General features: G+C 39.8%; 1 protein-coding gene across 1 annotated transcript in view; it reads left to right on the plus strand.

Moving 5' to 3' along the window:
- Positions 1-15,276: 15,276 nt before the first annotated feature.
- LOC139734582 (xanthine dehydrogenase/oxidase-like) overlaps positions 15,277-25,800 on the plus strand; it is a 30,718-nt gene continuing 20,194 nt past the window's right edge. Inside the window, exons 1-14 of the mRNA XM_071645365.1 lie at positions 15,277-15,492; positions 16,163-16,220; positions 16,669-16,768; positions 17,244-17,352; positions 18,437-18,625; positions 19,082-19,109; positions 19,700-19,806; positions 20,648-20,789; positions 21,283-21,450; positions 22,226-22,302; positions 22,930-23,029; positions 23,986-24,092; positions 24,731-24,918; positions 25,312-25,477. Coding sequence (XP_071501466.1) covers positions 15,445-15,492; positions 16,163-16,220; positions 16,669-16,768; positions 17,244-17,352; positions 18,437-18,625; positions 19,082-19,109; positions 19,700-19,806; positions 20,648-20,789; positions 21,283-21,450; positions 22,226-22,302; positions 22,930-23,029; positions 23,986-24,092; positions 24,731-24,918; positions 25,312-25,477 — 1,587 coding nt within the window. The 5' untranslated portion in view covers positions 15,277-15,444. The remainder of the gene's footprint in view (positions 15,493-16,162; positions 16,221-16,668; positions 16,769-17,243; positions 17,353-18,436; positions 18,626-19,081; positions 19,110-19,699; positions 19,807-20,647; positions 20,790-21,282; positions 21,451-22,225; positions 22,303-22,929; positions 23,030-23,985; positions 24,093-24,730; positions 24,919-25,311; positions 25,478-25,800) is intronic.

Here is a 25,800-nt window from a genome sequence, read left to right on the forward strand (position 1 = left end):
CTCCCTACATTAAGTTGTATGCACCTGCAGGAGAGAAAGAAATAACTTTCAAAAGTAATGTAGCTAAACATTTGAACAATTCATCAGGATCTGTGCTGTTTTATAGAAGCCACTCCACAATACTTTCCTTGGAAAAAACAGAATTTGAAGTTACTTGATACTGCACCTAAATTTCTGAAAGTTTTACCACATTAAATTAATTGCATTATGCATGAGTATGAGATATATATACCACCTCAAAGAATTTAAGTAAATTCTTGTTATGTATATTGCAATGCATCAAATTTGGTGGTTGCAAAATTTTTTACATAATTGCACACTTTATTTAGGTGAGCACAAGAACAATTTCATTAACTTTTATATCTATATTCTTACTGATACATAAGTGACTATAGATACCTACTATCAAAAACTCATTTCAATAGTGTTTATCATTCTAGTTTCAATACTTTCAGTCTGTCACTTAAAAAAATCTGATGTCTGCCCGGGCTGGCTTAAACTTAAGTCTTCAAACGGAGAGAGGTAAAGTGATAAAGTAGAACTTAGAATATCTCTAGAATCAAGAGAAGAACTCTGTGCTAGATCTTGAAGGGGCACTCCAGCTGATTTTCGTAATTTCACACCAACAAGTACATAAAAAATAAATACTGCAATAGATTTGCAGAATTTATTGTGATCCTTGAGCAGACAAAACAATATTCTGAAGTTCTAAGAAAAAAAAACACAATGAATCATACTGAACAAGGATAGCAAAATAGGACTTAGGAGACCAATTTCTAGATCACGTAGATGTTCAAATGCATTAAAAGTCTTAGAATCATCCAGAGTTCCCCTCTAACGAAGAAAGATTCAACAGTAACACTATTAACATAAAAATTGCATAACATGTCTCAGTCCATCCCACAAAATCTTGAATTTATTCACCCTCTCAAGCCTCCATGTTCATACTTGGTTATCATCCTGTGAAGGTGAGAGCAGCGGGTACAAAAACCACGAAAAGGTGACAGTCGGATCCAGTCATAGAATCTACATTATAATATTATCAACCAAAAAATAGATCTGTATCTAGTCGTCGGGAATACTGTATGTTCTGCAGAGACTGCATCTGCATCTGGCTTCATGGATCGCCTCGAGAGTCGATAAAGTAAAAAATTTGATGATCAAAAGACTCCTCCAGACAGTTCAAGAGAACCATAGAAGCCACCTAAAGACTACAAGTAGACTCCTAGTGTAGTCCTATATGACAGAGATCTTTTTAAATTCACTTGCACAATGAATGAGCACATCAGTTCGGGAAACCCACTCACAAGGGGGGCCCCTCCTTATAAGTAACCCGTCCCCCTTATAAGTAACCCCGTCCCCCTTATAAGTAACCCCCGGGGCACCCCTTATAAGGAGTCTCCACGCTTCTTTGCAATGCAACGCGAAAATGAAAGGACTGCGGCAATTCGCTTGATTATGTCCATAAAGCTTCACAAGTTTCCTAGTTACTCACGAAATTTGAGCAAAATCGGTTTGAGGCATCATATCTAAAATCATGGATTTAAATGCGATGTCAAACGACCCCTGCGAATGCTGAAATGCGAGCGATTACTGGCGTGAGTGTCGCCAGGCGCGGCGGCGCGGCAATGCTTGAGTGCAGACGTGGCGACTGAGTACGTACTCAGTCGCCACGTCTGCGGATGATCTGCACTCAAGCATTGCCGCGCCGCCGCGCCTGGCGACACTCACGCCAGTAATCGCTCGCATTTCAGCATTCGCAGGGGTCGTTTGACATCGCATTTAAATCCATGATTTTAGATATGATGCCTCAAACCGATTTTGCTCAAATTTCGTGAGTAACTAGGAAACTTGTGAAGCTTTATGGACATAATCAAGCGAATTGCCGCAGTCCTTTCATTTTCGCGTTGCATTGCAAAAAAGCGTGGAGACTCCTTATAAGGGGTGCCCCGGGGGTTACTTATAAGGGGGACGGGGTTACTTATAAGGGGGACGGGTTACTTATAAGGAGGGGCCCCCCTTGTGAGTGGGTTTCCCGAACTGACATGCACATTGCCCGCATTTGTGTAATTATGTAAGCTTCTTATTTTACACTCGAAACAGCACTAAAGGCTTGCAGCACAAGCAAATTACATCCACTGTCAGACACACCACACCACAACCAAACCTTCATCCAGTTGCTGAACAGGCTTTGATGAGAAGCACCGTAGAGGTAAAAGTAGAAGACAGATTTTCTGTCTAACATTATTATTGCATAATTTCAATAAGCAGAACTGTCACGATACGTCGATTAGCATAAGTGGGACTATTCACCTTGAGCCGGGCGTCGAGTCTGGTTCGAACACGATCTCAAAATCATTGCCATTTCTTTTGACGCAACAAGAAATAACTCAAGGTTAGCCTCTCATGGCATTCTGAAAGCGTAATGTCAGCTTAAACAAAGGCAGAACTTACACTGAAAATGGTAAAATACGGCATCACGATGAAAATTGTTGCCAGGTGCTACTTCTGTTACTCAGCATGTCAGCGCACGTAATCGTTACGCAATAGAAAAATTGTTTATAGTCTTTCGTCAAGCCGTTTTATGTATTATCATAACGTTTACTAATATTCTACTGACATAGAAATATCAGAGAGGTAAACAAGTACACTGTATCACGATACACGTACCATCCTCCGCTTGGACAGACCATGGAGCTGTATAGGCCTATCTCCACGGACAGACTGACACCATCATCAAAGGACCACGGAACATTTTTTAGTGTTTGTGTGTGTACATTTCTTTTCATTAAGGGGATGGTACTCACTGGTTTCCGTCTTGACGATCATGATTTTGAGATGAGCTAGAATATCCTTTGTAATATGAAAGAGTGTATAATTTTATAGAGGAATTCAGTTTATTCTATGAAAATACGTATGCAACTTTGTTTATTGTATCATTTTTTTTTTTTACAATTGACAATCTCATCATTTTCGTTTCTGCATCGTGTATATTTTCTAACTTCATTCATATGATTATATTTCAAGGAATTTGTTGGAATGCTCCAGCATTTAATGAAACAAATGAACGATATGTAAAGAGACAGAACCTATGTATCGTAATTGATTATGTTTATGATCCTCTTTTTTTTTTTCTTTTACACGGACTCCCACTTTCAATTTCCTTCTCTTTCTCTCGATCCCACCCTCATTTCTGCCTCTCTAAACCCCTTTTGTCTTTCTTCTCTTCCTCCCTTCGTCTCTATAAACTTTAATAAAACTTAAGGGGGGGGGGCGTGCCCGGTGTGCCCCCGCCTGGATCCGCCACTGCTTGAAACAACATTAGGCCTACTCTATCCCCCATACCCCCCCCCCCAACCGTTGCATTCTGCTTCTCCTATTTTGCTATAATGGGTTCCATGGTCCATTAAATTTGTCTTGTTTGGCTTCTTTTGTTTTGATCTCCTCCAAGACTACACTAATTCCTTTGACCATCAGGATATCGAGAGCAAAATTGATACACTCCATCGTCAGGGGCCGCGGCACATTTTTTTTTTTTGGGGGGGGAGTGGGGTGCAGGACCAAGGGGGGTCAAGGTCAATAGCCATGTCAGTCCCTGCATGATCGATGAGTCAATTCCATGGAGTAGTAGTACAATTATTGTATTTATAGCGGAATATAGTAGTAGTGGTAGTGACAGTCGTATAGTCGTACAGTTGTAGTAGTAGTAGTATACGGTAATAATGTCCCCCCCCCCCCAAAAAAAAAAAAAAACCAACAACAACAAACAAACAAACAGATTTTCGCATTGATAACACCCAATTTGATTAAACTGTCTAAATGCTACGCCAGGGTGTTAAAATATAACATCTTATAAATAAGCTCTATTTTGCAGAAAACCCCATTTTAAGCGGTAACGGAGAAATGTGAATTAGTTGTAAAGCATGCCATGAGTCTGATTCTTCCAAGTTTAGCACTTCGATGCTCTTGTGTGTGAATACAATAGACAGAACTTGGAGGGAAGAGATTCCTGACATGCTTTACAAAATTCCTCATATCTCTTTGACACCGAAGCAAATCGAATTATATAGTTTCATACCCTAGCTGAATCTGTATTTAGATTGATTCACTGTTTTTAAAGATATCATTGCGGAAGGTCCCGTTGTATTTGGGGGGGGGGGGGGGGGGCATACGGTAGTATAGGAGCTATAATTATACTGTAGACAGAAGGATCCGTCTGTCCGGAGGAGTCTTTAATATTTTTTTGACGTTTTCGCTCTCGAGGGTCTCCGTGAAGCCAGACGCAGTTTCCCCGGAACATATTATCCCCGACGACCAGATACAGACCGATTTTTCGGTCAAAGCTATAATAGTATAGTATGCTAGTAGTATATATACCAAGGAGGTACTAGGCGAGCTCGCCTAGTACCTCCTTGCTCATAGTGGCAGCGTCCAGCACAAACACGGCACGTCCTCCGGAGGACGTGCCGTGTTTGTGCTAGACGGTCTAGCACGAACTTCACGCCATGTCATCCACTGTTCATGATGTGTTCACGCCGAGTCTAGCTTTCATACTGCAGTGGTCTGAGATGAACACGACACGTCCTCCGGAGGACGTGTCGTGTTTTTGGCCAATATGAAAAGGGTATTGATTTAGGCTGCCAACTCTCTATACCGGTATACCGGTAACGACTTTTTAGGTCGAGCCAATAATGATAATTAAAAACGTCTGAAACACAGACTACTATGGCTTGCGAGGTGCTGGGCTTATAAGTATCGTATTTCGAGTGGAGCTCGGCCAACTCGGAGGTCAGTGGCTACCCTCGTCAAGAGTACGAGTGTACTCAAATACCCATGCACAGTGCAATGTATGTGACAGTGGTGGTGAAACATAATGTCAATATCCCTTGCACGCTGCTATGGTTGGTGCGTTTCGTAAACATAAAAGGAGTGAACCTGCAGCTTACGAAGCGGAATGACAGCGTTCATCCCTGTTGCTCGTCTAGAGGTGCGACAACTAGCTCTGACCCTCTGAATTTATAACTGGCGCCCTCTGGGGCTTCGAGCTTCATCTTGAGTCAAGTTCAAGGCAAGGTTAGTCTCCGGTAAATTAACAGCATGCACCAGGGGCCCGTTGCATAAAACTCCAACCGGATTTTTTTCCGGTTGAAATCACAAAATTCCGGTTGGAAGCTCCCAACCAGAGTTTTTATGCAACGGATTTTACATCCTTATGTTAGCAACCTTAAAAAATTCAGGTTGGGCAAATCCCAACCTGAATTTTTTTAAGGTTGCTAAAAAGTTTTATGCAACGGGACCCAGCTGATTTTGCTAGTTGCTGTCGGCAGGCGCCAGGCCCAGCCAGGGAAGGTGCAGGCAGGGAGGTGTGCTCCGGGATCCCTGGTATGAGAGCATAGCTAGAGCTAGAGAGACTTTCACACCTCCCTGCCTGCGTATTGCCCCTGCCCTGGCCCGTGGAGCTCCAACGGATAGCTTCGCTTTGCGTACTGCTAGTATACCATGGCCGCCCACCGTGCTGTGTGGTACATTGCCATTGGGCACTGGACGGGGTTATGTAACATCCTATCCCTGGCCAGTAGGGCTTGTGTGTGTGTGTGTGTGTGTGGGTAGGAGTTGTTCCAAGGCAAGGGGCATTGGACGCCATGTTCATTCAATCAGTGGTCTTGCATGCTTTGGTGTGGTTGTGGTTCGGACCCATCTGATTATATATTTGTCGTGTGTAAAATCTTGAAACTATAAAACACACAGTAAGCGAGCGCCTTGCGCTGTAAACAACACAAAGTGCGCTATAAATTCTTCACTGCATGCTGAACCGTTCGATTACCATGCATATACATTGTATCACTAAATGTTTATTTTTCTCACTATTTTAATTGAAAACTTTCTCAAAATACCTTACCACCATGAGAGTGCAACAGATCGTTGAATTTCAATTCTAAACTAATTCAAATACATCCTCGAGAAGGAGGGGCACTCCATCCTACACCTTCCCCCCGCTATGTATACACTCTAGTCATAATCTATTTACGCAGTGAAAAGACGAAAACAGCAGATATCTGATGTCATTCATGTTTGAATGGTCTCAGTTATACGTAGTTCAAGGGCGTCACCAGCTTTTTTTCAAAAGGGGGGGGGGGTGCGTTTTGACACAAAATGTAACGAGATTTTTTGGACGATAGACATTTAGAATTCAGGAAACACTCAATCCCCAGACTTTTAGGGTTTTTTAGGGAAACCAAGCAGGGAAAGGGCACCGGCGTAGCTAGGATTTCATTGCATTTCATTTTTTTTTTTTTTTTTTTTTTTTGGGGGGGGGGGGGGTATTAATATGCGAGGGAGCGAAGTGACCGAGCCCGAGCGAACAGAGCGAGCAAGGAGGGGGGGGGGGGGGGGTGGGAGGATGTGGAAGGGGGTTGTCCCCCCTCCCACGGTGAGAACTTTTTGCATTTTGATGTTGTAAATGGTACAATTTGATGCATGTTTTTGCTTGTTTTATCGACTTGAAACAGTCCCACTTGTTGAATGTAGCAGTATATTTTGATGTCGATTATTATTGAACAACTTTCCTATTAAATAGTATCATCAAAATAAACTTCCTGTTTTTATATTTACACTGAAAAGGCCTATCATGAACGCGACCATGCAAGCAAGAGCGAGAGGAGTGAGCAAGGGGGAGGGTGTGGGAGGGGGTGTCGCCCTCCCACGGTGAGGAGTTTTTGCATATTGATGTTGTAAATGGTGCAAGTTGATGCATGTTTTTGCTTGTTATATCGACTTGAAACAGTCCCACTTGTTTAAAGTAGCAGTATATTTTGATGTAGATTATTATTGAACAATTTGCCTATCATCCAAATAAACTTCTTGTTTTAATATTTACACGAAAATCATGAACGCGACCAAGCAAGAACAAGCGGAGAGAGCGAGGGGAGAGTGTTGGAGGGGGTTGTCCCCCCTCCCACGGTGAGAACTTTTTTTTTTTGGATGTTGTAAATGGTGCAATTTGATGCAGGTTTTTGCGTGTTTTATTGACTTGAAACAGACCCACTTGTTTCAGGTACCAGTACATTTTGATGTAAATTGTTATTGAACAATGTGCCTATAAATAATTATATCATTTAAATAAACTCCTTATAATGAATAATGTCATGAACGTGACCGAGCCCGAGCAAGCGGAGCGAGCGAGGGGGGAGGGGTTCGTCCCCCTAGCACGGTGAGAACTGAAATTGCATTTCGATGTTGTAAATGGTGCGATTTGATACATGTTTTTGTTTGTTTTATCGACTTGAAACAGTCCCACTTGTTCAAGGTGGCAGTATATTTTGATGTAGATTATTGTTGAACAATTGCCTATAAACTAGTATCATCAAAATAAACTTCATGTTTTAATATTTACACTGAATATCATGAACGCGACGAAACAAGAGCGAGCGGGGAGTGAGCGAGGGGGAGGGTGGGTCCCCCTCCCCTCCCACGGTGGAACTTTTTGCATTTTGATGTTGTAAATGGTGCAATTGGATGAATTTTTTGAGTGTTTTATCAACTTGAAACAGTCCCACTTGTTTAAGGTAGCAGTACATTGTGATGTAAATTGTTAATTAACAATTTGCCTGTAGAATGGTATCATTTAAATAAACCTCTAATTCTTACTCTGATGTCATGAACGCGACCGAACCCGAGCAAGCGGAGCGAGCGAGGGTTTAGGGTGTGGGAGGGGGAGAACTTTCTGCATTTTGATGTTGTAAATGGTGCAATTTGATGCAGGTTTTTGCGTGTTTTATCGACTTGAAACAGTCCCACTAAGGTAGCAGTATATTTTGATGTAAATCAGTATTAAACAATTTGCCTATAAAATGGTGTAATTTGAATAACCTTCTTGTATTAATTCTTACACTGAATATTATGTATGAACGTTGTCTGTTAAGCAATCAAACAGGAAAAAAAAAAAACGTGCACACGAGGGTGTACATAAGGGGCATTTCTCCTCCCAAACGAAGATGATTTTGTATTTTCAGACCTGAAATTCAGTGATCTGGTGCAAACTTTTGGTACAATACAACTGTACTTGAATTTTTTGCAGCCCCCTCCCAAAAATGATAATTTAAACAAATAGTTTTTTGGGTTTTTTCCCGGTGAAATGTTAATGGCTCTTATTCCGAATGTGCATCAACTCTATGTATGTACAAAGTATAGTGAGGTACAGCATAGTGGGAGGATGTGGGAGGGGGATACCCCCTCCCGCTCGACGGAGCTTTCGAGTTCTTAGAATTGAAATAAAGTGATCTGAAGCACACTTTTTGTGGAAAATCCGGAAATTGTCATTCCCCATATTGTACAAAGTCTATAGAAGGGACAAGGCAATGGGAGGGTGGTAAGATACCTCACCCATATTCGATTATATTTTTTCCGCCTTCCAAATCCCCGGTCAAAATCTTGGGGGGGGGGGGGCGACTGCCCCATGCCCCCCTCCCCCACTTGGCTACGCCATTTGGAAAGGGTTAATGTTAATTGAACGGAGATAATATCCCCTCCCCCACGACGGAACTTTTGCATTCATTTTTATTAAGTAAAGTGACAGATTTGGCGCACACTTTCGATGAAACGTTGATTTGTAAATCTGTCATTCTATGGGTGTATTAAGTCTTTTGAAAATAGACCGAATGTGGGAAGGTTTGAGAAGAGGTATCCCCCTCCCACACGAGAGAGACTTTGCTTTTTTAGAATTGAAATTCAGCAACTTGCCATCTGGTGCACACTTTGTGTGAAATAATTGGACAGATTTCTAACAACAACAAAAAAGGAAGGAAATCTTTTCATCTCGGGAATTATAATTATGTGGGGTGGGGCAGATATGGTGCGCTTGCCCCTCAAACATTTTATGGAGGCAACTTTTTTTTTCTGTCAAAAAGCAAGAAAATCTGCTCATCTCACTAATTATCAATTATGGGGTGAGGGCAAAATTATCATTATGCTTACCCTTCCTATGTTTTTATGGGGGTAAACTTTTTTTTTCTGGTAAAAAAAAGCAAGAAAATCTTCTCGTCTCGGGAATCATGGGGGGGAGGCAAAATGATATACTTTCCCGTCCTTTTTTTTTTTTTTTTTTTTTTTTTTTTTAATGAGGCTAAGGCTCGCCTTGGGCGCGCATTATCAATATGGATTGGTCAGAAGTAACGTGCTGTACATAGACCCTACATGCTTGTAAGTAGCACGCGTACAAGCAAACGTGTACGTGCTCCGTACCGTACGGATATACAGTATACGGTCGATAAATAGTAAACACTGTAGAATATACTCGTAGATAATGTATAAAATCAGTGCTGACAGAGCCCAGGATGAGAATTGTTTGTGCCCACGATTTTGTTTTGTAGCGTCCGGCGTTGAGGTCGCTCGCAGACTGAAGTGGTAATTTTTTTATTTTATTATTTTTTTTTTTTTTTTTTTTTTTGTCTGAAAGGGCGGGGGGGGGGGGGTGCGTCCGCACCCAACGCATCCCCCCCCCCCCCCGTGACGCCCATGTAGTTGTTTCTCAAGCTTTTCATGTAAGATTTTCTTTGTATTCCCCAAAATTGTTCTCCAGATCTTTAATTTTTAGTTCTATATATAAGGAGTGTTATGCAAAAGCTCCGTCGTATGGGAAGGGGTGTCGACACCCTCTTCTGACCATCTCGTAAGACTTGGTACACTATAAAAATAATGAAAAGGCGCACGCACGGAAAATTTAGCCATTTACACACCATGAATATTCAGTTATACGTGGGATTAAACATTTTCCATTTATTTCCCTAAAAGTGTGGACGTGATCGTTGAATTCCTGTTTATAAAGATGCCAAAGCTCCACACCATCCCCTTTGTTCCACGCATAAACTTAGTATACACAATGACAACACACACGCGGAAAAAGGGTGATTGCAGATACCATAATTTAGCCATTCTTCTTTTTGATTGAACATTGCATTGTTTGTACTCTCCCAAATAATTGTTCACCAGATCGCTGAATTTCAATTCGATTTGCATGCCAAATGTCCCATACGTAAGCAAACTTTAATTATATAGATGAAGGACTGTTTGAATTTCAGGACCTATAGTTTTGTTAATCAGGGGTTAAGGTGAATAAATTAGAACTTTTGAAATTATGATTGGTCAATGTAGAAAAACTTTGTAAACATACCGTACTGAAGTCTTTACTAGGCCTATATGACACACTTTATTCTGTGAAAATGCATTATTTTCATTATCAACCACCTGATCTTGTCCCATCAATTGCAAAGTGATGTCCATAAAGCTTAAAGGAACATCTTCAAAAACACATTCAACAAATTTTAACGGATTTTTTTCCCCATTGACTTAAGGTTTGTGAGTTCTTTTGTTGCATAACTTTGCATAATTCAATATTTTCTCTGTTGGAATTGAATAATTAAACTCCTTGCCTACAATATTTGGTTTGGTTTCATTTGGTTTTATTTCTGCCTTTTTCCAAATCACACATAACAAAAGAATACGCATATTTAGAAATTAACATTACACGACACATAAGCCAGCATACTGTCTTACAAATTAATTCAGAGTACATAATACACACACACTGTGAACATGACAGTATTCGATGTATGAGACGTGTAGCATAATATCATTCACAAAAATGTTCAGAAGCGAATCACAAAATAACGATTGATTATTCATTCAGAGTATGTCTTGTCGTTGAGATAAACGATATTTCAGAAAAAAAAGAGGGGGTTATTTAAATAAATTGATTTTAAAATTAAACATTTTTGGCTATAATAATAACAACAGAAAAGCAGGAGACTGCGATCATGAGCAGCAGCTTGACATGGATTGAGGCCTCGGGGTAAAATTCGAGACTTAACCCTTTCCATGATCCGGGAAACTGGTGGCCTGTGTATTAAGGCTATGGGGAATCCGGAATTCAGTATGGAACGGGTTAAATTAGATTATAGATTTACATAACTGTATGACGGACGTGTCTACAAAATAGAATCAATAATCAAATCCAAAATATCTTAGTAATTTGTGAGATCAAAAATAAAGGGAAATTTAAAATAGTTATCGTTTATTTGTTTTCAATCGGCATTCTTTACTGTAATAGGGCCCTATTACTGAGCTGAGGTGGGTGCTGTGCTGTGCTGTGCTGTGCTGTGCATGCCTGAAGTACAATTTGTATTAATTCAACATTTGGGTATATAATACATGATTGGGTTTGTTTCTAGTGTATTTTTGTGTCACATGTATGTCTGTATACTTCTGTATACAATATCAACAATTTTTATATGCAGCAAATTACTAAGCTTATAATATACCGATATAAACTGTTTATGAGTGCACGTAAAAACCCCAAAATTTCTTATCACTCATACATCACTATATTTCGATAAAAGATAATTCTTCATAGTTTAAGTGCCTTAAAAGAATATGATTTAGTGGTTTTCTTGATTTGCTCTGGGAGATTATTCCAAACGTGTGGTCCATGGTGTCTAATTGACTTGTTAGCTGTAACCATTTGCCTGGGACTGTGGGGGTGATAATCTTTAGAATGTCGAGTTAGGTAAGCGTGGACGCTGGAGTTCACATTGAATATACAGGCTGTGGTTAACGAGGAAGGGAGGGTGTTGGATGTGTATTTGTACATGAATATTGCGCATTGTAAAGCATGAATATCGTTTATATTCAGGGTTTTCAATTCAATTCAATAGGATATCAATATACTATGATATCAATAATACATGTTTACTACTCTTGAATCAAATCATGATTAATTTGAGCATCTTAGGGGACATTATCCTGGACTTGCCCTTGAACATGAATTCCAGACATTGTTAGTGGGGCAAGCTTATGCTATACCTAACCAAATGAGATTTTAAAAAAAAAAAGGTATTTTGTACTAATGTGCATAAATTATGAGCTATTATTGTGAAGAGGCTTATAACAGGATAGAAATTTGTCTCAATGCAAATTATGCACACATCTATATTAAAGGGATGGTGCAGTATTGGTGGAGATGAGAATTGGGATTTTAACTTTTTGCGAGATACCAAGAAAACACTTATGATATAGTACAGAGCATACCATTTTAAGAGGAATTCAGAGTTTATTTTATGAAAATCAGGTTTGGAATGACTTAAACATCAAAAAAAAAAAAAAAAACCACAAAGTAAAACAAAGCGATTGTAATAAAGTGTGGGCCCCACACTTTATTAGAATCGCTCTTTTTTGGATGTCTCAGCCATTTCGAAACCAATTTTCGTCAAATAAACGTTGAATTCCTCATAGAATTTAGAGGTTTCTCATTATCTCACCGAAAAATCTTAGAAACCTGAAATTAGGACCCCGTTTACAGTGAGCAAAAAGGCTGGGCTCGGCCGCGGCCGAACCCGGCCTTCATTTCAGTGTAAACGCACAAAAGGCCAAATGCAGGGCTAAAATTGGCCGCGCATTTGGCCACGCTCTTGAGGTGGTCTCGGCCGCGGCCGAGCCGCGGCCGAGCCCGGCCTTTTCTCAGTGTAAAACGCAAACTGGGCCAAATGCGGTAACAAATTTAATCTGGCTTCCAGACCCTCTGTCCGTACTAATCGCTATTTCGCTATTCAGGATATTAAGGCCCTCAACGTCGAAAACTAATATAGTTTAAGGTGGTTTTGTCCTGCAAAGAATTTTTCCTTCGGCAAAGGCGGCGACTTCGTCGCCGCCGCGGAGTCCAGTTGGCAAAGGGTCTGGAAACCAGTCTATACCAAATTGCGTGTTTTTGTTTTTGTTTTTTTTTACAAGCAGAGCGCCACTACGACAAAATATTGAAAGGTTTGAATTAAAAGCCGGGGCCGAGCCCGACAGTGTAAACGGACAAAATTGCGGGGCTCGGCCCCGCGATTGAGGCCTGGCTCTGCCGCGGCTCGGCCGCGGCTCGGCCCAGCCCGCACTGTAAACGGGGTCCAGGTCTCAACCAAAACTATATGATCCCTTTAAAGGCGTTATTTACTATTTGTAGATGAAACAAAAACCCAGCTTTCGTGCTTCAAAATAGTTCTAAAATGTGAGTTAGGCATAAAAACAACCATTGTAAAAATTTTAATCAGGATAATGTTAAGCATTATTGAATATACAAAATGTGAACAATAGTTATGATAAAATTGTTTCTAGACTAAACCGTCTACAGTAACTGTTATGGTTTGATGAGAAAAACAGTGATATCTCCATATATTTCAGGTTTTATTGCAAAATTTTTATATGATAGGATGTTTTGTGATACAACTGACCTACACATACGCATCAAATGTGATAATTCAAAAAATTTAAAAATCACTGCTTCCAAATGTAAACTGTACCTTTAAGCCTCATGTCGTGTTCAGATATTTGGCTTTCGGCTTTGTTATTGTTATTCGGATGCTGCTATGTCCTCCTTTGTGTTGTACTAGTTTTGTTTGTGTGTGTGTGTGTGTGTGTGTGCGCGCGCGTATCAATGTCATATAACACTGACATTGATATGAGCAATAGCTGAATAGAGTACAATTTTGTTGGAGGCAATTTCAAAATGACAGCATAATTAAGTTTCTTTAAATTAAACATTAATTTTTCAGTAAGGTTTCAGATTTTGCTCTATTTTCAACCCTCTAAATTACAAAACTTTAACTTTGCACAGAAGTCAATTGGTGTGTATGGGAGTGTGTACTTGACACCCAGACAATTATGGTCCTGGACAATGACCAAGATTTGAATGCTCCATTATTTATTCATGAGAAATTCCACTATCACAGCTAGTCTTTATTCATTCTGAAATGAGGTGTATGCAAGCACGTGGAAACATGTGCTTACTTTTTCATGTGCATGCATTTCATCCTTTTGCTAGGAATTCAGACTATATCAGTGCCCAGGCAATCCATCATGAATAAGTAATAAAGCATTCATGTACCTTGGAGCAGAGCTCTGAACAGGTGGTATCCAGGTCCATTGTTCAGGGTCATTGTAAGTACACACTCACATACACATCATTAGTTCCTGTGTAAAGTTCAGGTTTTGTACAGAGGGTCAAAATTTGACCAAAACCTGGAACCTAACTTTGAAATTAATCATGGATTTCATGAAACTGATCGAGGTTTTCATATTCAAATCACCTCCAACCAAATTGTACACTATTCAGTTATTACTCATATCAATGACAGTTTTATCTGATATATAGTTTTCCAGCTATAAGCATCAAAAGTGGGACATGTTTTTTGTAACACCTAGTAGTTAAGAATTTCAACTTAAGAATTTCACCAATTACCACAAATGTATATAAAGATTATTATCTATGGGCCTATGCTTTGCTGTTGGTTTGTAAATAATGTAAGTAGTTGTAAATTGCATACATTTTTTTTTCAATTTTTGTTATTACACTGTACCTTGATTTGATTTTCTCCAATACCCTACATTTGGGTGACATGGAAAAAAATGCCAGTGTTATTGTCATCTGGGTAGACAGGGACAAGAATTATCGGTTCATGATTTGATTACATGTAGTTAGTTCTTGTTTTAAAGACACCAGTGGCGGATCCATGGGGGAGCGCACCGGGCGCTCGCCCCCCCCCCCCCCCCACCTAACTTTTTGTTAAAACAGAAGAAATAAAAAGGAAAAATGGGGGGGGGGAGGTGCGTGTGCCCCCTTTAATTTTGAAAAGCTACCCCCTCTTTACGGAATTCCTGTATCCGCCCCTGTATACAAGTCATGTACATCACTGAAACATCTATAATAATCCCGGATAATAAACAAAGTTTAAAAGATCACATACACTGTATTGCATTTTTTTTTTCAGCTCTCTGCATATTCATTAGTCATCAAGTAGTTTCCCTGACCGGTGTTTACTTTAATAGTCCACTGCCTGGACTGCCTTCGTGTACGGTGTATACTAGCATGGTCTATTGTACAGTGTACTAGCAATATCGCACACGGAAGTACCGTCGTTGAGGGCGTGCAGTATAAGGAGAGACCCCCGAATTCGGGGGCAGCAATTTGTGGACTCGCGCGATGCGTGGACTGTCGCGATCGAGAAGACTTCGCGCTACCGCCAATGAGGGCGTATGAGAGAGTGAGAAAAAAGAAAAGAGTCCCGTATCGGGACTAGTGTTTACTTTGTACCGGGACTACATATCACCCCACCACCCAAACAGTTTGTGATATATCCCCAGCTGGCCCAGTCCTGCGGTAAAAGCTGGATACGACAGCGATCATACAGTATGCTACAATGGTACTCATGTTAAACGCATATCTCATATCGTACACCAAATCGAACTTTGCTCCTCATACTTCATAAGTTTGTGGCGACGAGATAGAGCACTCGCGTGTGGAAGGAGTGAATTTTTAACACTGCATCGTTTTATGACATTGTACTTGCTTAGATTCCGTCGTGAAATCGACAGCTCCTGATACTGTACTGGATGGGCGCATAACAACCGGTCATGGCAGACTCGAATAACCACCTTGTGTTCTTTTGCAATGGGAAACGGGTTAGTAACTTATCAGCATGTGATGTCATGAAACAACTATTTTCTGTTGTATCGTATACAGATCGTTATCACTTCAGTCGTCTTATAGCTGCACATATCTTGTTCAATGTATATACATAGTTTTCTACATGAATGATTCGGCTGAAGTTATAGCAAAATGTGTAAAGTCCATCATTAGGAAAAAGTATATTTCAACGTGATGTATAGCGTATTAGTTTCAAAGCGGTGTCCCGAAATTGGCAAAAGCCCTTCTGTGCCTATTTTAATGTTTATTGCTATAAGAGTCTAATTGTTTCTATACTTGTTAATAAATGCGTAAAAAAATATCCGTGTATATATACAACATTTAGGACACTGCGGGATGTCGGCTAATTTTTAATTGTCACATGTGTATTCGATCGACCTCGGAAGAGAGAGAGAGAGAGAGAGAGAGAGCAATACAACAATGAATGTAACCTCAGTTAATATTCAGTATACCAGTGACGAGAACACGAATGAAATCGAGCTATATCAACATGTTTAACTGTCTATAGAACTAGCAAGTATATCCTGTTATATAATTATATATATATTATGTCAATACAGTGCATCTCTTTTTCAATCTGAGAAGTCGTTGTCATTGCCTTCCTAACTGTCTGCACAATACGTAATTCAAATATTCTCCTTACAGGTAGTTGAGAAAAACCCAGGTCCAGATATGAATCTTCTCACCTTCCTGCGAAATCGCCGTATCCTTATTTGTAATTATGTTTTTGTTGTTTTTGTTGTTGTTGTTGTTATTGTTGTTTTTGTTTTTAGTATTCTGCCCGTTACTTTCGAACACAGAATGTGCCTTATTTATGGCCTGCTTGGGAATATTATATCGGAGACAAAACTCATTCATCTTGCATTGTGTAATGATGTGATTAATGTGTAACTTGGCGGCAGTTGCACATTATAAATTGTTACGTTCTTGCTCAAAATGACTCCTTTTGATTAGCAGTCTCCATAACTTCAAGTCAGTCACTCAACGTGTTAGTTATAATAGATGTATATGCCTGAGCGTTTTCCTGTTTGTGTGTTGTGTGTGTGTGTGTGTGTGTGTGCTTATGTATGTGCAATTTAAGTTGAGAATTTCATGTCACTTTCATGAGAGACTGCTTATGATGTTCCATGACGAGAAAACTACAAACATAGTCGGTCTGAAAGGCAGCAAACTGGGGTGCGCAGAAGGAGGATGCGGATCGTGTACGGTTATGATCTCGTCTTGTGACAGCTCATCGCCGGGAAATGTCAGGTAAGAAATTCAATATTGCATCTATGAATGATAAATGTTATGTATATGTAGCACAACATTTTTTCCCCTAGCATATTGAAAGAGTACTTGACTTACCTCTTTCAGAAAGCAGGAGGAAGAATGTTGCCTTTAACACGTGTCTGTTACAACCCAAGGGAATGTACGCTTTTCATGTTTTAAAAAAATCATTTTGAAGATTTCTCTTAAATATTTTCTACACATCATTGTCCTGTAGTAATTAGATAGTGTTGTAGTCCTCTCATCAAGCCGAAACTCACCGAAACTTTTCAAAACTATTCATAATTTGTAAATTTATAATAAGTGTTGAACGGATTGTCCGATTTTCGTCAAACTTCACTGGTGTGTTCCATCTAGTATCAATATTGCTGCATTCACTCAATCCACGTTTATATTTTGGAACCTTTTCCATTACCGAGTCATCAATAAAAACACCCATTTCGTGTATGTTCTGTAGGCACCGAGCGGTGAATGCATGCCTCGTTCCAGTGTGTTCTGTCCACGGTGCTGCCGTTACCACCGTGGAAGGGATTGGAAGTGTGGAGACCAAACTACATCCCGTTCAGGTATATGTTGCTCATCACTAAATCGTCCCCATTATATTGTGATCCAAATCCCAGTTCCACTGATTCCACACTATTCTGAAGTGCAACTCGTAGTTACGTTGACGTTGATGAATAACATTCAATTATAGGGAGAAACAGTACAATTCTCAACAATCTAAAAGTCGGAGCTGAAATGAGATAATCACAGAATGTGACAGTTTGACACGTTGATAGAGAGTAAATCGCGCACTTTCGAGCTCGTCAGGGCATTTTGTGTGTGTGTGTGTGTGTGTGTGTGTGTGTGTGTGTGTGTTGTTCACATAGATCATCAGATATATACCTACCAAGTTTCACTGTAAAATGCCAAGTAGAAATGGAAATGGAGGTATGTATACAATAAAGTGATTTCAGAAAATTGACGTCGCGGTTGAGTGATCACAAAAGAAGAAAGGCTATGCAATTCATGTGTTGAAATCATGACAAATAAGCAGAGGTGGATCCAGGGAGAGTGCACCGGGCGTGCACCCACTCTTTACTTTTTGTTAAGACAAAAGAAATAAAAAGAAAAAATTGGGGGAGGGGTGCGTGCGCCCCCCTTTAATTTTGTAAAGGCGCCCCCTCTTTACGGAATTCCTGGATCCGCCCCTGAATAAGTGATGTAAGTTTCAAATGATAGGAAATCAAACTTTTTGAGATAATCGATAAAAGAAAATCATTTACATAAAGAAAGAAAGAAAGAAAGGAAAAATCAAAAATTCGGACAAAAAGAGGTGATCGGGGAGCATTAACGGATCACCTAATAAAATGATTATATGTATCAATTACATTGCCTCACAAGTCTACCGAATACCAATAACCTGTATAATACTTCTTCAGAAATTAGTGGTCTTCTTGAAGTGAACATGAAAAATAGTAAGTTTTATTCGTAACGCTATATGTTTGCAAAATTTTGATAACCTAACGGTGAGGTGGAAGGATTGTACGCGCTGAATTTTTGTCCGATACATATTTTTTTTTTTTTTTTGGGGGGGGGGGAGGGGTGGTACCAATGACCCTATGATGTGTCTTTATTCATTTCTTGTTCTATTGGAATTTTTTACCTCAGGAGCGCATAGCCAAGGCTCACGGAACCCAGTGTGGTTTTTGCACCCCTGGTATGGTGATGTCTATGTACGCCCTTCTGAGAAACAATCCTCGGCCGACGATGGAAGAGGTTCAAGCAGCGCTTGAAGGAAATCTGTGTCGCTGTACGGGCTACCGACCCATCCTTCAGGGATATAAGACATTTACGGAGGTAGTATTAGATTAGTTACATAGTTGCGTTATTGTAACAGCCACTATATCGTTTCAAAAGTGTCGCAGAATTGGTAATGATAGAGGTTCGATTCATACAAGGGAACTGTCTCATTGGTCTGAAAATGTTATGATATTACATATTGATGTACAGTTATATAGTTAAATCTTGATAATTGCTGAAGAAACTGTTTGGGAAACATTATACTCTGACGGATACAGTATGTAACTGTCAACATGATTTTACTTTTCAACTTCAAGAGTCAAAAGACATTTGTTATACTTGTATTAATGGTCTGTTAATGGCTGATAAGTACAACTAATGCAAACATGATTTTATCTACAATATCCAAAGAGGAGTCACTTAACTTCCATGTTATCAGACAATAAACTTTTGAAGGTACATCAAACTACGCAGTCTGCACGTTGCTAAGAATATGATATGTTTACTGCATAGGACTTCTGTTGCGGAGGAAAATGCAGAAGTGACCAAGATCTACAATATGGAGGCAAGGGTGACAACAGAAATGACGAAGACACGGTGAGAAAGATTGAAGTATACAGAATTCGAAAATGTGAAATATCAAGGGGGTCAAAGTCGCGCAGCTTTATGAATTATTTACAGATAATCCTTGTTAATCAACGAATGGGTGATTACAGTACGATGATTATCTACACAGTATAGAGTTTCCACGTTGAGTTCGTCCTCGTGGTGAGTCAGAAGACGCTTAAAGGCCACCACACACTATACGACTTTCGGTCGCACGACTGACCGATTTGGGATCTGAAATAAATCACAGAAGCCTCAGAATGAACGCGTTTGTTTATTTCAGATCAAAAGTCTGTCAGTCGTACGACCGAAAGTCGTCTAGTGTGAGGTGGCTTGAAGATTCACCTCCCCACCGTAAGCACGCGTGTGAGTTGGTTTGTACACAATTTATCTTTATAAGCAAAGATTTATTTTAGTGTGTTTTTATGATTATTATTTTGAGCCCGGGGGGTTGGCTGAAGATAGTGAATGATGAATGGATGATAACATCTAATGCATTCTCTTCCAGCTTTTCAACATTTTTAGATACACTGTATACCTTTTTCCCCATGCAGCCTGCTGTTCTTTTCGACCCGAATGACTTGGCAAAGTATGACCCCACCCAAGATATCATTTTCCCGCCAGAGCTAATGGTAAGATAAGATTACAAGTACCTTATATTAGAAATGATAACCAGTTTGCTTGTATTAATGTTTACTATAGAAGGGGTTTTAACTCTGTCCCTCATTTACAAACACGAGCAACATTTGTGAAGACAGATTAAAATACAAAGTAAATTCTACCCGAGCATGTGTAAAATTTATCAGTATTTCTCCCCCGTTTGGTTATCCATAGACACATGAAAAGGCAGTGCTGTATTATTTGTCAAGTCAAGTTAAACGTTTTGAAACATTGACGCGATTGGTAAGTTCAAATTATCAATCGCTAAAGCGTCAGCACTTTTTTATACCATCAGGAATATATCTTCTTCTTTTTTTCATACACATCGATAAGTCCACCGTAGTGCGTATCAGCATGGCACAGAATGGCGAACATGAAATGCATTTACGTTTAAGATAAAATATGATGTACATACTCTTATGACACCAAAATAAAATGCATTTCAGATTTCATGTAATTACCATATGACGCAGTTAAGTTACCTCGATTTGTTTGAAGATTTCGTCATTGCGGTTCTTCAAAAGACGTATTTTGTATATAAACTGGCTGAATTCCTGTTAATTTAAACAAAATAGAAAAAAGAGTTCCCGCAGAGCACACTTGTGTGTTAAAGGATTTGTGACACAGTGGTACTACACCATGGATAATACCTTGACGATCTTTTCTCTATAACATGATTAGCAACAATAATTGTTAGGATCATTTGCTTTTCTATAGTTTACACATTCCGTCTTATCTGATTCAATGATCATGAAAGTTGTCTTTCCAACTTAGATCATTTGAAATAACTATAATGTCCCTTATTATGTTCAGCTTGCGTCAAACGACATCCAGAAATCGCTCGTCTTTCGAGGAGAACGCGTGACGTGGTACAGACCAGTCAGCCTACAAGAGGTGCTGGAACTCAAAACAAAGTTCCCGGATGCCAGGCTGGTGGCGGGAAACACCGAGATCGGTAATGATGCACACAACAGCCATACTTTATACCACCGGACTTAGTTTGCATTTTTACCTTGCATTGAGGAAAAGAGGATATATTCATTTTCATTTTAATGTCACTGCAGTATGAGGCCAAACAAAAACAAAACACATAAAAAAGAGAGAAAAAGGAAAGAAAGAAAGAAAGAAGGAAAACACAAACACACACGAAATTGAAGAACTGATAACCCACATCCAGGTTGTCAAGGATCATGTTATATAAAATGAGTTGTTGAATCCCGAAGATTCCAAAGATGTATGTGCAGACATGATGTCCTCACTGGAAACTGAAGGCATTGCTTGTCATTAACACTTCTGTACCACTTTGTCCGGACTACCTTGCTGAACCGCCGATTAACATCCTTTACCCCTGACATTTGTCCTAAGTATTTTTTTTTTTTGGTTTATTTTTGTTATGCGCACTCGTATCATGATATTGACAATAATTTCATTTCTTCCATATACCGAAGGTATCGAAATGAAGTTTGGCAACCGAGTGTATTCCACGCTCGTCTCCATTTCACACGTACCGGAACTTACCTCGATGGAGGTCAGCGATGACGGGGTCGTGATCGGGTCGTCTGTCACTCTCTCTCGGCTGGAGCAATTCCTGAAGCCTATCATCCACAACCACCCAGGTGTGATAGTAGGATAACACTGTTGTTCATTAACCAGTAGACTTCATAAAAATGCGTCTGTCTTCCAAGATTTATGTTCAGATAAGAAATACGAGCTTTCACTTATCAATTGACTCAGTCAGGCGGTGCAGTTTGATTTCAGAAAATGAGTTCCGTTCTACTCATAGTTTCCTATATGATTTTCTTGATAAGTGTTCCACGTCTTAACAGAATTAGGTGAGGCAATGGATTTACATAATCAAAGAACCCTCAGAAAGGTAGGATATTACATCTCCCCAAGGTATGCCAAACGCTTCATGCTTGTTATAAAATTTTGTTTAAAAACATTTTACATTGCTTTGGATATTTTTTCTGTAAGGTTAAGGAAATTCAATACAGCAATGATACAAGATTTGTTTATATGTCTGGAGATACAATGTAATGGTAGGAATCTGATGAACGCATTGATGTGATTATGAATAATGTTTGTTTGATTGTCTTATTTTGTTGTGAATTCAAGTGTCACTCTCTTTGCGTCAATATCACTTTGATTAGGAATGCTATTATCCCACTAATTATCTTCATTGCCATCGAATTTTACCTCGTAGTTTTTCGATGCCGCTCTTTTTTCCCCTATTGACGGAAGATATAAATATCCAGTTCCTAGCCTAATTGTTATCATGTTTGTTCCCGATCCTAATACGCAATGTTATAGTAAGGAGGAAAGTCTGAATAATATTTCCGTTTTCTCCGTCACTTTCTGGTAAACGACTGCTAATCACTACTCCTTTCTCAGGGCACAAGACTAGAGTGTTCTCTGCTATTGTGGAGATGCTTCGTTGGTTTGCTGGTTCGCAGATTAGAAACATGGCGGTAAGCGTGGTGTCAATAAGTTTCCGTCGTTAAGTCAGCTGATGACTCTTAGTTATAAGCATTGCATGTAAGACGCCGTTTAATCTAAGGGCGCGTGCATGCTGTAGTTGAAATTACGAGACATGTTCATGTGTGCAAAGTTCCATTAACTATGTCAGTGCCATAACAGGGACTGCATAACGTTATAATGTGTGTGTGGAGGTGGGGGCGGTTGTCAGGGGTTGTGATAAATGATTCTTGGTCAGCGACCCCCTGAACAATAATTACCTTCTGGATAACTTTCCCCTCCCATCAACTACCTCCCAAGGACAATTACCCTAAATACAACTAGACCTAAAACCATCAGTACCAAGACAGAAAGAGAAGGTAGGCCTACATAAAATTATAGAAAGATAGAGGTAAAAGTGAATGGAAAAATAAAGGGAAAATGAAGAAACGGTGTGGGAATAAAGGGAAATGATAACAACAAGAAGCAATATGTCTTCTGAATAGGGTCTTCTAAGCTGCAAAAGGTACATGGAGTTAAAATTATGGTCCAATTTACAGAGCAGAGTATGCCAGTCAATTTGTTGGAACATATTTCATTGAACCCGTAACACTGTTTGTTTCATCGTCTCACTCTGAAAGGCTGTCGGAGGAAATATTGTGACTGGTAGTCCAATCTCAGACCTGAACCCCATCTTTCTGGCAGCAAGATGTAAACTGGAGCTGGTATCACAGTCGAGAGGTATGTGTAACTGTATTATCCAGTGGTGTTACTTTTTTGGTGACAGTGCCAATATAAGATCTTATGTAATGTGCGTCGATTTTACTGATACCATCCGATGTTGGTTGGCTTCCACGTTTTCATGTTCAACTAGGATAGCTAATCGTTTTATCGCATTATTATTTGCAACGTCCTTGTTGCACAAGGAACTACTGGTACACTGCCAAAGAGACAGCATGATTGCATGAAAGAAAACATTGATAGACGCTCACAAAGCAAAGATTTGATGCACAGAAATAAATCCAATCACAATATGTCATATCGGGACAAACAGCATAACGAACGCCATAAACCCGGAGGTCCGGCAAAGGTCACATGCTGATTTGCATTGCACACAATGATTAAGTTGAAGGATGGGAAGATATGTAGAAAACAAATTAAAGAGAAATTAACAAACATATAAATCTTGCTTCACCCAGAAAATAAAACAATTTCCTCTTCATAGCGCAATAAAAAAGAGAAGTTGGGGTAGACTGAGAGGAGATGGGTGAGAAGGAAGAGATAATGAGCGAGGAGTGAGAGGGAGAAGAAAAGTGGGAATGACGGATAATGAAGGTGGGAAGAATAAAGTAAGGACGGGTGTGGAGTGGAAATAGGAGTCAGAGAAAGATAAGAGCGGGAGGGTGTTGATAGATTTATATGGAATGGAGAGAGAGAGAGGGAGAGATAGGACGGGATCAAGGAACGGGTTGATGGAGTGTGGAGGAAATGAGGAAAAAGAAGGGGGCAAGCTATACAGAGAAGAGGATGAGAAGAATAAGATAGAGCGAAAAAATCTGTCAGTATAGCGTCAGGAGAGAAAGAAAAAGGGAAGCGTATTGCCCAATGCTGCAAAACATTTGTCAATCATTTAAGCAATCATTCTGTTTATATGAAGTCGTTAATGTCAAGGTGAATTCTTTTTGATATGTAATGAGGTTCTCGCTATGTGACGATGGACGAGAATTTCTTCACTGGTTACCGCCAAAACATCTTGATGCCGGACGAGATTCTCCGAGCAATAACCATCCCATACACCCATCAGGTTAGCATTTATCCACAACTTATCTGTATACAGAGCTGCCAAGTAGTATTCTTACCGTGTTTAGTATGTTTGTACTCATCAATCTGAAATCATATGCTTCCTTTTCCGAAAGATTGATGGTGCGTTCTTTTTTAAATTTGATGTCTTGTGTGTGCATTTCTCCCATTTATTTACCAAAATAAAATTTTTGTATTCAAAAGTGATATTATTGTAATGCGCATCAGTACCTGTATGCGTCATGATAATGATTCATGAACTTTTGCTGCAATGCTGACAAGACTGCTTGAGTGGTTCACAGACATGTTTTAGTTCCTTCCAATTTACTAGCAAATAAATCATAAGTACATTTAAGAGAAATTGTAAAGCTTCATACAAGCTTCAAATAATGACAAAACCACTCAGATATGAGTGGCGATACATTTCACTTGCAATATCTATCTGACGTTGAAAAAGAAATGTTCACAGAACTCCATTGTTATGACCATTATACCTCGAGTGATATCGTAGCAACTTCAACATCTGGGGAGATGAACACACCACCGTCGTATAAATTACACGCTATATTGAAGGAAAGCAGCATGGCCATTTACGTCCCTACAATCAGTGAAGAAATGTTTTTATCCTGTTTGAACACAAAGAACGAACATTTCTTCGCCTTCAAACAATCCCCACGCCGTGAAGACGACATCGCGATCGTCAATGCCGGGATGAGAGTTGTCTTCGGAGGAGGTGAGAACGCGGTCGTTGACGATGTCAGTCTGGCGTTTGGTGGCATGGCCGCCACCACGGTGATGGCCCTGAAGACGATGGCATTGATGAAAGGGAGGTGAGGAATCGATTTCTGGAACACACAACAGGAACATACGCATGCGAGTTGTGTTCACAGAAAGACACATTTTTATTCCATCATCTTAAAATATCAAACTGGCTGAAATCAATATTTCAGCAGACGGGTTGGTTTACAAAACATAAAACTATGATTTCTGCGTTGTCCGCCACCCCTGCGCTATTTTTACAATCATTAATGTCCAGGGTTGATCTCTCTTGTTTTCATCATTATTCGTTCTGAATATGAATCGAAGAGGAAAAACCTCATGGCTCATTCAAAACGGGATGTTTAAGAAGTACATTCTTTTTGAACTTTTGAAACTTTTAAAGATATGTTCAGCGAAATAATGCAAAGCTACCCGATATTTTTTTCCCTCAACGTTATCCGTAGGTCATGGGACAACAGCATGCTAGAAGCCGCACTGTCTTCACTGGAGAACGATCTACCGCTCCCTGCCGGAGCGCCCGGGGGTATGGAGACGTACAGAAAGTCTCTCACCCTGAGCTTCTTTTTCAAGTTCTATCTCATGGTCCTGGACCAGCTTGGTACTGATCAGGTTAGTACTAGAAATTGTTGTTCACTTGTGTAAGTCCTGAAATAACGTTTTAAAAGAACACATGAAGTCCTAGTATATCGACATAATTATAATGAAGGAATGAGGACGGGGGTGGAGGAGGAGAACCCCCGGAAAGACGCGAAGGTGTCAAATAATGTCGTTGTGTCCACTTGTGCAAGCTGGAGGCTACGCAATCCACATCGTGACTCACGTTACATAACTGCCAAACTTACATTTGTGCTTGTTTTTGTTTCTATATTTCTCGGGTGGTGGTTGAGGGTGAAACCAAACTGATGACCTAAACCACACGCGTAGTGGTCTAG

The sequence above is a fragment of the Diadema antillarum genome, unplaced genomic scaffold (genome assembly GCF_040938485.1).
Source record: "Diadema antillarum isolate AM-2024a unplaced genomic scaffold, OU_Dant_1.0 seq00000533_RagTag, whole genome shotgun sequence".
NCBI lineage: Eukaryota > Metazoa > Echinodermata > Echinoidea > Diadematoida > Diadematidae > Diadema > Diadema antillarum.